Here is a 16,386-nt window from a genome sequence, read left to right on the forward strand (position 1 = left end):
CCGTTGCGAACAAAGGCGTGCCCTCCAATTATTTTCACTTCGGCCAGCTTTGGTGACAATTGCGACAATCGTTCTGAGGTAAAATGCGACTATAGCAGAAAACAAAAAGCAAGCCTGCACCAGAAAGACGGCTCCTTTGCAGCTATACCTGGAGCTGATGCGGTCGCCAGACCATCAGCCAGAGCTGCCTGAAGCTGAAGGCCCTGCAGCTGTGCGTCTGCTCCGGGTGCAGGCAGTAAAGCCAGGCTCCACCGGGAGCCCTGTGCCAATTCGTGTGTCCCCTACAGAGAGACGCAAACGTGAGCATTCTCGCACCATGTGTGGGACGAGCTTCCGAACACACAATAAACTAGTTGATCCAAGGGACAGCGAAAACAATGATTCCTAGCAACTCAAAGAGGTCGCACGTTTTTGAGCGGGGCACGTGAATCTACTTTATGAAAGAGAATGCGCACGGCCAATCGTTACGATCCACGGAAGGAGTTTTGGTGAACAACGAAGCTGAGAAAAAGTTTGCCCCAAATATATGGTCAACAGAGAGGATGTTGGAGAGGGCAATGTTAAAGCTGAGAAAACAAAATGTGTTTAAAGGGCCAAAAATGGACACTCACCGGTCTTTCATTTAGCAACAGCAATGAATAGCGCGACAGCCGTCGTTAAAACTGCCTTACCTAACTGAAAGATTCGCGAGTGTAATTTTTTCTTTTGCTTTTTTTCGTTTCGGTTTTAACATCATTGGGGGTGGCACATCGTGGTTTTGACAAAGTAAGGAAGCTTGCAACCGTCACAATCGTGCCGCTAATTATACCAACGTGGTAAAATTTTTAATCGGAAAATCTCCGCGTTTTACTACACGCTTATGGCATTTTGGTAGACTGTTTGAAACTTCTCAATAGGCAGTCTTTAATCTGGCCCTGGAACTAAACATGTAGTACTTATAGACGACTCAAGCGGCTCAAGAAGCCAGACAAGCGGCGCTAATCACGTAACGCACCAGACGCCGCAGCGACGAGCCGAGCCAGCTCAAGACAAGCCCGCGGCAGCCGGCATGTGCACTGGTCAGGGCCCTGCGCAGATGCTCCAGAGCTTCCATGGGGGGCTGCTCCTGCAGACAGCACGGACGACGCTCGAGCCTTTTGTACCATCATCCTGGGCAAAACTTACCTCGGCTGTCAGCACAAAATGTGCCAGGGGCAGCTCGTAACAGAGTGTGTACTGCGAGGAACACATCTTCACCACCTGCGACGGAGCAACAAAGGATTCATAAGGCGAAGCTCCATCGCCCACATCAACACTTGGGACTCTAGCCAGTTGGGTACTGATGCGGTGTAGCTCGTACGCGACATAACTTGAGATGTTTTCACGCGTGCATGTAAATGGAATGGCAGAGTGCTGGAACGATGGGATGTAGAAACAAGGAAGCTACATGTAGAGCAGTGGTTCTCAAATGGGGTTCCGCAGGCCTGCTGGGCCTCCACAAAGCCATTTTTGGGGTCTGCAAAGTCCTCGCCTTAACTCTAAACCCCCCCCCCCCCTTCTTTTCTTGAAAAAAAAAAATAAAAGCTTTATTTGTTGACCCTGGCTAGGAGGTGCAAGCTACAGACTGTTTTAAGGGGTACAGCCATTACCATCTATTCATCCATTCATCCTTTTTCTTGATGCCTCTCACTTACGTCTATAACAGTAAAGGATGCCCTTTTCACGCAGCAGTTAGTTGACTTATTGTACACACCCTCCTCTCCCACTTTCTTGGGGTCCCCCATCACTTTGGCGAGTCCCCAAGGGGCCCCCGGCACATCAATGGTTTAGAACCACTGATCTAAAAAGTGCTTCTTTTTTGTTCAGTTCCCCCCCCCCCCCTCCCCCCCTCTCAGATGTAAAATAATTTATTTGAAAATGAATGAGCTATATTTATTATTGATAATAAATTTCTCTCATACCTTGTTCGCAAATTATGAATGCAACTCTACTTGGCCTAGTCCTGTACGGTGTCGAAGATGCCCATGTGCCACAAGTCTACCACTGAGTATACGAGACAAGCACCCACCCATAATCACTATATCTTTGCAATGGAACTTAAGGGTGGGTACTTGCTCGAGTCATATAATTATAATATACATACCGTATTTATTTGAATATAGGCCGACCTCTTTATGAACAATGCCTGTGCGTGTTTTTCTCTAACACTCAAGAAGAGCCTATCATTGCGATTTACCGAAGACGCCCAGCGAATGAAGAGGTACCGATAACGTCGGAGCACAGAAAGGAGCTCTGGGTGGATCACATTTTTCAAAATATTCCAAACGTTATCTCTGCTTCGTCATTCGATGACTCCTTTCGTAAGTCTCAATGATTGAACTCCGTGGATTCTGCGGGAAAGATTGAAGTTGATGCCGAAATATTTATGTTGTTACAGATTCAAGTAGTATGCTAGAAAGTGAATAATCAAACTGGGTACTCCCTAGTACTTTTTTTTTTAGAGAAGTTAAGGAATTTAGTTTTGTTAACATTGATTTCCATCTGCCAATGTCGACACCACAATTCAACATGATACAAATCAGTTTGCAAAAGGGTACAATAGGACACATTGGTTATTTATTTATTTTTTTTTATCACACAGTCATCTGCATATAGCCTAACAGTTGAATTAAGAATATCTGGGAGGTCGTTTAGGTATAGTAAAAATAGTAGCAAGCCCAGCACAGCTCTCTGCGGTACTCCTGATTTAAATGACACTTTCCTGTGAAGAGGAAATACTGCCGCGCGCCAAGTAGGCAGCGCGGCCGTAGCCTAACGGTTATCGCGCTTGCCTCCCACGCGAAGGGCCAGGGTTCGATTCCTGGCCGCGACTATGCATTTTTGTTAACTCTGTAATGTGATGTTCTGGTGAAATCGAGAACAGTCTAGCTGATTCGAGGTCAGAATGTTCTACGCTTCGAACCTTCTACGTCGAATCAGCTAGACGGTTCTCGACGATGGTCCGAGTCCTCGCAAACCACGTAAACCTACCACCGCGGTCGAGTGTTTTCGTACTTGTCGGGATCGATGAAGCTTCCTGTGGCGAAGTTCTTCGCGAGGGAAGCCTCCAATTGCTCCTGGGAAGAGGCATAGGCGTCGCAAGGGGAGTAGCTCAACTTGAGGATGGGCGGACTGTGGCTCTCGTGACGAACTTCCGAAACGAAACGCAACACCTCACGAAAGGTGCAGCCGTGGGCCACGTCGAGAAACTCCGAAACCCCGCCGAAATCACGGCGATTACTGACGAATCCTCGCCGCCCCAGCAAGACAGTACATCGCCAGCGCAGCTCGACATTGACCCTAAGCTTCCGGACCCTAAACGGCGTCAGCTGGCTAAGCTCCTCGCCGAATACCGCGACTGCTTTGCGACGTTGTCGAAGATGCGCCAGACCGCGGTTGCCAAGCACCGCATTGTTACCGAGGACAACGCGCGCCCTGTGCATCGATTGCCGTACAGAGTCTCCGCTAAGGAAAGGGAGGTGATCCATCAGCAAGTTCAAGAGATGCTGAATGACGACATAATCCAACCTTCAAGCAGTCCATGGGCCTCTCCAGTCGTGCTGGTTAAGAAGAAGGACGGAACTCTTCGGTTCTGCGTGGACTACCGGCAGCTCAACACGGTTACGAAGAAAGACGTCTACCCACTCCCCCGCATCGACGACACTCTAGACCGGCTGCGCCACTCTCGATACTTTTCCTCGATGGATCTGAAGAGCGGCTACTGGCAAATCGAGGTCGACGAACGGGACCGAGAGAAGACAGCCTTCGTCACGCCGGATGGACTGCACGAGTTCAAGGTGATGCCCTTCGGACTATGCACTGCGCCAGCAACTTTCCAGCGTGTCATGGACACCGTACTGGCAGGGCTGAAGTGGCAGAGTTGTCTCGTCTACCTTGACGACGTCGTAGTATTTTCAGCTGACTTCGACGAGCACTTGAGACGACTCCGAGCTGTTCTTCAAGCCATTCAGACCGCCGGACTCACACTCAAGCCGTCAAAGTGCCGGTTCGCCTATGACGAACTGAAGTTCCTTGGCCACGTGGTTAGTAACGAAGGCGTCCGCCCAGACCCCGAGAAGACTCGCGCCGTCGCGGCATTTCCAGCGCCGACAGATAAGAAGGCCGTGCGAAGATTCCTTGGACTTTGTGCCTATTATCGACGCTTCGTTCGGGATTTCGCAAGGATTTCCGCACCACTTACGAATCTCACGAAGGACGCCGAGAAGTTTGAATGGGCCGAGGAGCAACAGCAGGCATTCGACGAACTGAAACAACGACTCCAGACTCCTCCTGTGCTTGGACATTTCGACCAGGATGCGGAAACAGAAATTCACACGGACGCAAGTAACGCGGGACTGGGCGCAGTACTAGTCCAAGTGCAAGAAGGCATCGAGCGAGTCATCGCCTACGCAAGTCGGACATTGTCCAAGGCGGAGAAAAATTACTCCACGACTGAGAAAGAATGCCTTGCGGTCGTCTGGGCAATAACGAAGTTTCGTCCGTACTTGTACGGGAGCCCGTTCCGTGTAGTCACGGACCACCACTCGCTCTGCTGGCTTGCGAACCTGAAGGACCCGTCAGGACGCCTCGCTCGATGGAGTCTTCGACTACAAGAGTTCAACATGACAGTGGTCTATAAGTCAGGCCGCAAGCACAGCGACGCCGACTGCCTGTCCAGAGCCCCCGTCGAAACCCCTTCCGGCTGCAGCGACGACAATGACGACGAGTGCTTCCTAGGAGCAGTGAACACCGACGATATGGCACGACGTCAACGGGACGATCCTGAGCTGCGCGCATTAATCGGGCACCTGGAAGGGGGCAGGAGTACCGTGCCACGTGTCTTCTCACGAGTACTGCCGACCTTCGCCATCCGACAAGGTGTACTCTACAAAGAGAACTTCGGCGACAACAACACACCGTGGTCACTGGTAATCCCTGGTGACCTTCGAGAAGAGATCTTCCAAGCCTGCCACGACGACCCGACATCCGGACACCTTGGTTACAGCCGGACACTGGCCCGTATTCGTGAAAAGTATTACTGGCCGAAGCTCCCCAAGACCATCCACCTATACACACGATCATGCCACGAGTGCCAGCGACGCAAGAAACCGCCGACGAGGCCGGCCGGACTTCTGCAGCCCATTTCTCCTCCAACTACACCCTTCCAGCAGATCGGAATGGATCTACTTGGTTCTTTTCCGCCTTCGACGTCGGGGAACCGCTGGATCATCGTCGCCACAGATTATCTCACGCGGTACGCCGAAACGAAAGCTCTTCCTTCAGGGACTGCTGTGGAAGTCGCCAAGTTTTTCATCGAGTCCATCGTCCTCCGGCACGGCGCTCCCGAAGTTCTGGTTACAGATCGCGGATCTTCGTTCATGGCCCAGCTGACGCAAGAGATTCTTTGTCTCAGTGGCACCGGCCATCGTCGAACCACTGCATACCACCCGCAGACCAACGGGCTGACCGAGCGACTCAACAAGACAATCGCCGATATGATCTCTATGTACGTCGACGTAGAGCACAAGACGTGGGACGAGGTGTTGCCCTACGTCACGTTTGCCTACAATACGGCGGTTCAGGAGACCACTGGATTCACCCCTTTCCAGCTGGTACATGGTCGGAAGGTAACGACCATGCTGGACGCAATGCTGCCCCATGAGCCATCTGACAATGAGAGCGACGACGCCCAGGCGGTTGCTCAACGCGCCGAAGAAGTCCGCCAGCTCGCCCGACTCATGATTCAAGACCAGCAACGCGTCGACGCTGGCCGCTACAACCTTCGTCGCAGGGACGTTCACTTCCAGCCCGGAGACAGGGTGTGGGTGTGGACGCCCATCCGTCGCCGCAGCCTCAGTGAGAAACTGCTGAAACGGTACTTTGGACCATACAAGGTACTTCGTCGCCTCGGCGAGCTGAACTACGAGGTGATGCCCGACGGAACAAGAACATCATCACGCCGCCCACCACGACCTGAAGTCGTCCACGTCGTGCGCCTGAAGCCGTACTACGCTCGATAGGACTGTGGATCTTATGTGTTTCAAGTGACTCTTTAGTTTGCCGTTCTTTTTATGTGCTTTGTTTTATTTTGGGATGCATCGGGGCGATGCACTTTTTAAAGGGGCCCTGCAATCATATTTCAGCGTCTACCTTTTTCGCGGTTTCCACCTCTCTTGGGGTTGGGGCAAGCCAGCGGGCACGGAGAGAGCAACTAATTATCAGTGCGTCATATTTTAACCGGACGACGCGAAAACCCCCTCCACCGACGAGGGCGACCCGCGGTACCGAAAGCGCGCAAAATGTGACGTCTTTGGTCCTGGGCTTGTCACTGGTCAAAGTCGCTAAGAGCTTTTTTTTAGTCGAGATACAAAATATAAGTGTCGCGAACCGTTTCAATTATGTATGAAAGTAGTTTATGTTCACAATTTTAGATCAGAAAAGAAACAAATGCAGTTTAGAAAGTACGGAAACGAGAAATGACCCGTCGACATACCCGCCACCAAGCGGCGAAAAAAAAACGGCGCATACTAGAAAAGGCTAGTGGGATGAGCTACGACAAACGATAAGCGTAAAAAGGTCCCGGATGTACGCGGCGGCGCTGTGGTCGTTTACCGGCTCAAGAATCGGACCGGTTCCGAGCGTTCCGAAGGCCTTCGGCGCGGGCACTGTTGGCGATTTGGCCATTTGGCGGTGCGTCAGCGCGAAGTGGCTCCCGTTCTGAACTGATCTTCACCCCGCGTTTGCGGTCGTTTGTGGCCAATGAAATGTTATGCCGAATTAGTGTTTAGTCGCGCTGCAAATGCAATACGAGCTGCCCTGGCCGCCCGCTTCATACAGCCTATCCAACACGTGCTTTAGTGGCGCCCTCTCGAGCCGTCGACACGGAGTGCGGCAGCCGTGTGCGCTCGATGAGCTCACTACTCCTCCTCTAGTTCAAGGCCACTCGAGGCAGGACCTACGACGTCATGAAGGAGGTTATTTTTTGCTTGTTTTTGTAATTCTAATTTGCCTATAACTTTTAAAATAAAACGAAATTTGAGAAAAGAAAAGTTGGATTAAGTTACTATGTTCAGTACGCTCAGGTTCAGTGCAAATTAAAAACCAGTCAAAAAGTCATTGCAGGGCGCCTTTAAGGGGGGAGTAATGCCGCGCGCCAAGTAGGCAGCGCGGCCGTAGCCTAACGGTTATCGCGCTTGCCTCCCATGCGAAGGGCCAGGGTTCGATTCCTGGCCGCGACTATGCATTTTTGTTAACTCTGTAATGTGATGTTCTGGTGAAATCGAGAACCGTCTAGCTGATTCGAGGTCAGAATGTTCTACGCTTCGAACCTTCTACGTCGAATGCTCCAGAAGCCAACGTGTGTACAAAATTTTTTTTGCCGCCGAAACAGATACAGCGGAAGAGGTTACAGGGGTGCCACCCCCCGCCACCCCGGCAGACGCGCCGCAAACCACGTAAACCTACCACCGCGGTCGAGTGGTGGTAGGTTTATGGTGGTCGAGTGGTGGTAGGTTTATGGTGGAGTGGTGGTAGGTTCGAATGCTCCAGAAGCCAACGTGTGTACAAAACAAAAATGCATAGTCGCGGCCAGGAATCGAACCCTGGCCCTTCGCGTGGGAGGCAAGCGCGATAACCGTTAGGCTACGGCCGCGCTGCCTACTTGGCGAGCGGCAATATTACCTATTGTAACATTATGAGTTTGATTTAAGAGGAAGTTCATTATAAAATTTATAATCAATGCCTCTATTTGGAGGGCGTTAAGTTTTCGAATGAGACAACTATGCGGGACTTCGACAAAAGCTTTTAGCGGCGAAGCTCCTTAGGGTCTAGCCTTGTCCATCCGGCGTCCGTGCTCACATCGATTGCCATCCCATCTGTCTTCTTAAAAAAAGAAAAAATGTTTGCGCAGTCGACAGGATTCGAACCTGTGCGGGGAGACCCCAGTGGATTTCTAGTTCATCGCCTTAACCACATGGCCACGACTGTGGGACAAGTAGGGGGCTCTGAGATGTGGTAGTAACTGAAGAGCTGGGGATGTCATGGATGAAACGTTGCATGTAGCCGCTCAACGTCTATACAGGAGAGGGCGCTGCGGTCAAATGTGTATATAATCACATTAAACTTTGCATGCATTGGCTCGACGTTTATAGACGAGAGGGTGCTGCGGTCAAATGCTCAACTGCATACATAACCCCGATCCATACCACACATTCTCTTTCTGACATGGACCGTTGACTTAAGCGGTGGAGATGCGTTCCCACGGCTTCTAGCGGACCCAAGCTGATCCGCTAGAAGAACCACTGGCTCTGCATTTCACCGACCATAAAGCAGTAATAATGAAGTCGAAACGCAACCCGGAACTCAGCACTACCTATGAGCAATAAAAAAAAATCAGCACCATCAGCACTACCTATGAACAAAATCAGTATCATCAGCACCACCAGAGCTTCGCCCCAATCAACATCATTCACCACGTGGAGATGCAATCATTTTTTTGAAAATCGATGAAGTCTTATTTTCAAGATGTAGGTTTTGGTGGATATGAGTTACAAATTTATACAGCTGAGATTCACAGGAGAGGGACCACCAGAAGCCGTGCTGGTTAGTGAAAAGTAAATTGCTGACACGTAACTAATTCTTAAAGTAGAATAGACAACATGTTCCATCATTTTACATCACACTGACATAGAAGAAATAGGCCCGTACAATTAGAAAGATCACAGTTGGAACAGTCTTTAAAAACCGGGATAACCATAAGCGTTTTCCAATCAGCCGGTACAACGCTGGAATAGAGGGATTTTTTAAGCGCATTGTACTTATAGTACAACTTCAAGTAGGTTTAGAAAACTTGTACTTCACTTGAAGTACATTCTCCGAGTATGTCCTTCTACTTTACTTAAAGTATTTTTTTCTGGTACTTTCTGAGGAAAGTACAATCCCCGAATTCAAAGTATGTTCCCTGAATTTGGTATTGTTAAATTTGTATCGCAAAATGCTGGTTTGTCAATTCTAACGAAATAATGACTCTGACGAAACTAAAAATGATATAAAATATATATTATTAAAAAGTATTAAAAATAATCTCCTGCTTACTTGTTTGTATTTGTTTTAATTCTTTAAATTTGAATGTTGTCCTATTGCATGCATAATTCAGCATATTTGAGACACTGATTTATATATATATGAGAGTGTAATTCCCAATCAATGTTGTGTTTCCAGTTTACTCTGTATTGATGTTTTGTTTTTGATTTTCCCCAAGGAACTGCCTTGCTTCGTTTTTGTAAAAGTTTCCAGTATACTTATGTCACCTCTGTTTACCTGTTAGGGGGCTGGGAACCAGTTAAGCTGCTTATAGTTTTTTACAGCGAAGCTGTTAAGGGCTAGTTCCCCCACTATCGTGTCCGCGGACAAGCGGCGTGTCGTCACAAAGGCTCAAGATACACACAACACCTAAGCACTTCTTATGAGTTGTGAATGCGAAAGCATGTACGCTATATTCTTCCGCTTCCTTATTTCGTCAGCAGCATATTTACTTCGACAGCAGAGCGGCGGGCTCTGCCGGCAAGGAGAGGGTGCCTCTCCTCGCCGCTTTGACCTTGGACGTTTCGTGTTAGCGGCGCGCTGACGGACACGCAGCGCCTTGGGTGGCCGTCGTTGAAACTGACGTGCAGCGGCCAATGGGAGCCTCGTCGATGCGCGCCAGCCAATGGGACTGAAGCCGAAAATCCATCAGCAAATTTATTCCGCTCCTTTGGGATCGGGGAATTTAGGTGCCGTTGGCTAGCTTTTTGCGTGGTTTCATACATGGGAGCTGGCTTCACTTGAAGGATTTAAGGAGCCGTTTGGTGCAGTTTCAAAGCTGATTACGTCGGCTCGCTCCATGAGACAGTTAAGCTTTCGCATTGAAACTCAGCCAGTTCACTGTCACCCTCACACGCGTACGATGAGGAGAGTCGCCCATTGTGTTTCGTGCCCTCTCTCCCCCAAGGTTGTCGGCAACGGAGGCTAGCCGGTCCATTGTGCTGTCACGCAGCTTCACCTTCTTCCCCGGCATCCGCGTCAGCGGCCACTTGCGCTCGTGCCATTGAGCACGCCCCGTGATTGGCGCAGCCCTACTAGAATAAAATGTCATCATCTCACCTACCAATCGTGTGTGACCTGTGTCCCGTGACGTCAAGATTGCACTAGCGCTCTTATAAGTTGCCCTTTGGACTCCCGATGGGTCAGCCACGTGATGTTCGTTCGAAGGAAGAATAATTTGCGACCATCTGTAAATTTCTAAAAAATGCCTTCGCTTTCTATGTCATAAAAAAACCGAGGAGCAGCCCGGATTGGGGGAGGAGGATGCAGATTTTAGACAGGCTCTATTACAGACAAAAATTTGTTTTCTTTGCTATACATTCTTTTTTAGTTATAGATTATAAGTTTTTGAAGTATTTGAGACAATAAAAAAGTATTGATAAGCTAAGAGGAGCAATTCCACGCCACTTGACAATGACCTCTCTGCCACTGCTCCTCTACCCTACCACTCGAACTTAAAGGCACAGCATGTTGCTCGCTGCTCAGAGGCTGGCCTACAAAACCTCTTTGGCAGGGCTGAGAATTTAGCCCTTTGTTTCCCTGGGCTCGTCAATGAAAGAAGGAAAAAAACTCTCTTTTTGCAAATTCTAGGGCGGGAACAAAATTTGCAGGAGGCTCATCGAAGAGTCCTTGTAGATATATACAGCCAACTAGCAGCTCGTGGCTCAACCGCAAAAGCACGCACGGATATCCGGTGAGCTCCAAACCAACTCAAAAGCACTCACCCCGGGGGGAAGTGCATTTGTGTCCTGAGCAACAGCGAGGAGGCTGCGCAGCAGAGTTCCAGCAGTCATGGGTGTCATCAGGGGCAACTGGCTCAAAAGCACAGGCACATCGTGTAAGCCGCTCCTACACGAACCTTCCTGCGAGTGGACAAAGGGGCTGAATTAGCCTCGGAAATGTGTACACAATGCCAAGAATAGCCACGTGTGCCTCTCCTCTAGAGGGACGATTGGACCAGCGCTGTATGACAATCTGCTGTCTATAAAAGAGCTCCGATACGGCATAGGGTATGCACAACTAGAGTTCTACAGTAACACCATCGACAAGAGCACGACAACTGAAAAAAAAAAACACTCGCGACATAGAGCCGGGCTTTTAACCTCAAGAACTTTGCCAGTTAAGAACCAAGCTGACTGTTTACGTCTTCGTCCCCCTCCCGTCTCTCTTTTTGTCCTTCACGCACGATAATGACGCATATTTCTTAAATAGTATGAAGGTAATAAGCCATCTGAGGCACATCTTCACTGATAAAAATATTAAAAAAGGCAGCAACGGAAAGCTCGGGCACACGGCACGGCACCATGGTCAAGTTTTTAAATGCAGCGCCGCATTAACACTCAAGCACAAGAATCCTCCTCTCACTCTCGCTTACTTCCCTCCCTCCCTCCTTCCCCTCCCCCTCCCCCTCCCCTCCTCCCCCCCCCCCCCCCCCCCCCCCCCCTTTCAAGGGATGGGTAGATCCAGACCACAGCAAGGCCAACTGTCAAGCTAGCAGAGCCTATATACCGGTAGGCTTTTAGAAGGGATTTAACGACAAACTGAGCCAAACAAACACCTATGAAAAATTCAAAGACAATTAATTTATACTTTTCGTCAAATTTAGCGATTTATTGATAAATTTATTTATAAATAGTGATAACCTCCTTTGGGAGGTTGTGGCAGGGGAGGTTAGTTCAAATTAATGCGTGGCATTAAATGCCCTGAAGTGTCTCTGTTAAAATCGCTGTTTAGTAATGGGTACAAAAACTTTAGCCTCCAGTTTGTCTCCAGTACCTATCTGGGTCACTGGGGGCAACAATGTTTTTAGTGGCATTTGGGATGGTAGCTGTGAATAGATGAAAAGTTTGAGGTAAGGGGAGGTGCATAAATTGACATAAATTTGAGGAATACCAGCTGTGCCATTTGCATTCACTACAAACTGCACCCTCCGCACCTACCACTGTTCGGGAAAAAATTTATTTACGTATCTGTATCTGTATTTCAGAGTACTTTTTGACAGTTTTGCGCAAGTACCTCACGGATATCCCATTACATAAAAGGCAAATGTATTTTAGCATCTGTACCTTGGCTCTAAAATACATGTATCTCAGTCTTTGTATTCCAGAATACGTTTTGGAGTACCCCTGCCCAGCCCAGTCTCCTGGTATCTAAGTTTATGTGGTTGGTGCGTGTTGCAGTGTCGTTCCTTTAGGCGAGCTTATTTTTGCGCCAATAGCAGCGGGCCTGCTGGAAGCGGGCCGTGGGCATCAGGCCGGGTTTTATTGGCAGGACCGCGGCCTGCCGTGGGCCGGTCAGAAGACCCCTGCGGGCTGGAGTTTGGAGACACCTGGTTTAGAGCCATATGAGGTTCCCATACCTGGGAGTTAAATCGCAGGCTAAACCAAGGTTTTGCCAGTGATTTTTATACAAAAGTGTGGTTAAGATTGTGCCACAAATACCCAAGTTTATTACGAGCCTTGCAAACAATGTAGTCAGCGTGTACATTTCACTTCAGATTGTCCAAAAAATGCACCCTTAAGAAATAGTATGCAAAAGGAATTTGTAGAGGATTGTCATTAACATGGTATAAGGAACTAAGTAGAGAACATTGTCTACAAAATGCCAATGTGCACACTTTCAGTACATTAACCTTTAGGGGTCATGTGAGTTTTCTCCTTGCAGGCCCCAAGTCAGAATTAGTTTAAGCGAAAAAAGATCAAATCAATGAGTGACTTCAAACTCAGCTCCTTAATATACTACGATCAATATGTTCAGTTCGAAATAACTTTGCATTGTCCTGAATGTTTTCATTTTAATTACTGAACTATACTAGCGGGATTTGCACAGCATATGATACTTTTCAAAGCAAATACTGGGGTGCACGCCAGGGTATCGAGCACAGGTTTTACAGTAGAAAACAGTTTCACGTCTTTGCCCTTTGACGTTCCTATCACTGGAGACTGCACAGTCTGTAAAATGCTGATGAAGTAAAGGCTGCCATCTTGAACCTCCAGAAATGCATGTAAAATGTCCGCCTTTGCATCTAGTAAAAGAAAAAATGTGTCGCCCCTCTTACGAAATTAGTTGGAGGGACAAAAAACTAAGTATGCATACTTTACATACCCAATAAGAGATGGCGCAAGTTGAAATTGTCATGAGGTGCTTGACGTTTGATCGCAAAGGAGAAATGGACCTGTCGGGCGTACCCCGACACTTGTCCAGAACGGGAATATTTACTTGTCAGGAAATACCTGACAGATGATCCCAAAGGGTTAAGGGGCAATTGCCAAGTTGTGCACCACAGCATAGCACAGGAGCACAACACCGAGAAAAAAAGGCAAAATGCACCAACTGCACTTTCCATTTGAGTCACCTTCAAATGTGAGTGTATACAGACCCCACAACGTGGCAAAATAGGCCGGAGAAGAACAGAACCTCCACTGCTACTTTAGCAGAAGATAGGTTGCACTAGTGAAGCCAGCGGAGGCAAAAGGGATGCCAAGAGGAAGCTCACCAATGTGCCCAAGGCCAGTGCCACAAGCTGGGCCAACGCCTGCGAGGCCCACGAGGTATCCTTGGCCAGTGCACCCCACAGCTCATCCAGGTGCTTGGCTATGGTGCCCTGCCGACAGAGGGTCCGGGAGACGTGCCGTCCAAAGTCAAGTTCAAGGTGTCAGCTCTCAGCTTCCTCCCCCTCGAAGGGCAGTTCATGGAACGATCTAAGGGAGGTGGCTGTAGCAGTGGTACCATTTGCGACACGCTCGTTGCCCAGAGCCGCTTTCCCTGAGGGCAACATATCTATTGGATTCTTGGCACAAGTTTTGGTTCGGGTGGTTTCAGCCAATACTTTAGAAAAAAAGGTAATAGGCCAAAAACTCCGGAATAAAAAAATTATAATCACTTGTCTAGGCCGACATTTCGCATATACACGAGCTGAGGTAAGAAATTTTATCCTTCATCCAATGGCTTGCAGCTCCAGGTATTTTTAGTCACTAATGCCAATGCTGTCTGTTGTCATTTTGTATTTTGGAGATATCACAATGACAAACATACTACCCATTGAATTTGATGACTGGCTGCATTCATCATTGGCAAACACTTTTAAGAAAAGGTATACACGGAGTTCCTGAAACACTACGTAACTTGATGCTTCGCCGACAATAAGTGGCATCAGAGTACTTTGCGAAACCAGGTGTTTCTGACGCGCATAAAGTGGATTGACAACAAGACCCTTGAACGCTTTCTGTCAAGCAGAAAACCTTTATGTGCTTCTTTCCATTCCTGCTCCTCCCTCCTCCTCACCCAAAAGGAGTGGGTCCGGCAGCTATTACCCACGGAAAAGAAAGGGGGTTTTTCGAGAAAAGGAGAAATCGAGAAAGGGTTTCCTTCTTTTTGCTTGTTTGATCCCGGCAAGGATGCCACCATTTTCTACCCCAAAGATTAGGGCAACCCAACACCCCCAAACAAATCATAGCTCACACAATCCAGTGCCTTGCCTGGGACAGTACTGAGAGCACAGAGCATCTCACAATGCCAGCTGCTTCTGTTGAGGAATGCAGTTTGACTCACGGGGAAGAAAAACTCAATTTCCCTGAGGCAGTTGCATCCCGTGGACCGCACCAAAGGGTGGTTTCGCTTCACCTGGACGACGCTCTCCACTAGCAGTTCCACAAACTCCGACAGCTGAGTGTCGTCCTGAAAACGAGAAGAGTAAACACGAGGCCCTCCTAACTGCTCTCCGCTGCTCACCTACGAAGCAGAAAAATAGGACCCAGTCAACCACCTAACGGCTCGAGAGGGTGTAGGCACATGCGCTAAACAAAACAACACATGTTGCGCAGATATGAGGCACATCCAACAAACAACTTCCTTTGGAGAAAAAAAAAAAAAAATTTACACAACATTGTTTGCCTTATTTTCAATGAATTCTGAATCCCTCAATATATTTTTCAACATAACCCCTTCGATGATTAGGTGTTTCCGTATCATGGCACAAGTTTCTGGATTCCCTCCTCATAGAAGCCTCTCGTCCGAGACTTGAGCCAGCACTGTTGGCATCCACATGAAAACAATTTAAGCTACTGAAGCGTTCTGAAACAATTTTGAAGCTTCAAGGTCGTTTGTTGCAAGATCAGACATTGCAAAGCATAGGTTTTCCAAAACTCTATTCCCTTTCTCCACCGAATCGTTTGTGACCAGAGATGGCCTGCAACTTTGCAATGCATCATGAACATTCAGTCACTCATTGGTGAATATTCAAACCCCTTATATCGCAACACTTAGTCGGGCTCGCTGGATGCTGAACACCATAAGGCCGCCAGTCTCGCAAGTACCGAGAGAGAAAAAGGAAAACAAAAAGGAACTGCTGCTAATAAGCACTTCGAATACATACACGTCACACACACAGGGCCCAATGATGTTCCAACAAGGTAAATATATATGAGGAAGAAAAGGATAATTCAGTACCCCAGTGGTTCTCCAATGGAGGTCCGCAAAGGCATCTTAGGGGTCCGCAAAACTGTGAATTATCAGTCAAAGCCAGCAATAAAAGTTGTATTTTTTAAAATCGAGAAGAAACATTTTTAATCTCGTGAGAGTTTTATCGTATGTCAACGAGAGAAGTATACTTCACATAGTCACTTACTTATATTCATTTATTAAATCATTATCATAATTAACCTCTACCTTTTCCTTCCCCTCACCACAAACGGGGTCCTCTATCATCTCCCCTGATCTACAAGGGGTCCGCGAAAGGTTAATGGTTGAGAACCACTGCAGTACCCAATCGCCAAGTTCCTTTTCATGGTCCAATTTAATGTGGGGTGTTGTTCACAATTTTAATTTTTCTTGTCCCAGGGTTTGAGTGTTTCCCTTTAATATTAATCCCACAATTGTTGCAACCAATCTTATTTCGTTCGCATATGTTAATCAACCTCAATCCCACCGTCGGGTGCTCAGCTCCTCTCTTGCATAAAACTGAGAAACCATAACCATAAACTTTTGGAGTGCTTTAAAGATGGCAACAAAAGGGCACAAGGGTCATTGATGGTGAACTGAGTGCAGCAAAATGACAATGATGACAAGAAGCGGGCAATGGCGATACTGTGTCAAGGCCATCGATGCAGTGGGGTTGGTAGCAGAGCTGGAGCCTGTTGCCATAGCTGTACCACCCTGCTGTCAGGGCTCGACATTTTGATTGGTCCTTCTTGGATGCTTGCATAGATGATTGTTTACCTTTTTTTTACTTGTATTATATGGTTGTGTTACTTGTATTATTGTTATACCTGTACTTGCCCATTTTTTGAC

General features: G+C 48.0%; 1 protein-coding gene across 3 annotated transcripts in view; it reads right to left on the reverse strand.

Annotated features, from left to right (window-relative positions):
• Positions 1 to 16,386, reverse strand: part of LOC8023313 (AP-5 complex subunit beta-1) — a 60,875-nt gene that overhangs the window by 42,958 nt on the left and 1,531 nt on the right. For all 3 annotated transcript variants that reach the window (XM_040220346.3, XM_042287540.1, XM_042287541.1), the window contains 6 exons: positions 14,650 to 14,775; positions 13,595 to 13,702; positions 10,824 to 10,961; positions 1,165 to 1,239; positions 995 to 1,105; positions 149 to 281 (listed from right to left, as the gene is read on the reverse strand). In XM_040220346.3, coding sequence (XP_040076280.2) covers positions 149 to 281; positions 995 to 1,105; positions 1,165 to 1,239; positions 10,824 to 10,961; positions 13,595 to 13,702; positions 14,650 to 14,775 — 691 coding nt within the window. The remainder of the gene's footprint in view (positions 1 to 148; positions 282 to 994; positions 1,106 to 1,164; positions 1,240 to 10,823; positions 10,962 to 13,594; positions 13,703 to 14,649; positions 14,776 to 16,386) is intronic.

This window comes from Ixodes scapularis, unplaced genomic scaffold (assembly GCF_016920785.2).
Source record: "Ixodes scapularis isolate PalLabHiFi unplaced genomic scaffold, ASM1692078v2 PGA_scaffold9__187_contigs__length_104089568, whole genome shotgun sequence".
NCBI lineage: Eukaryota > Metazoa > Arthropoda > Arachnida > Ixodida > Ixodidae > Ixodes > Ixodes scapularis.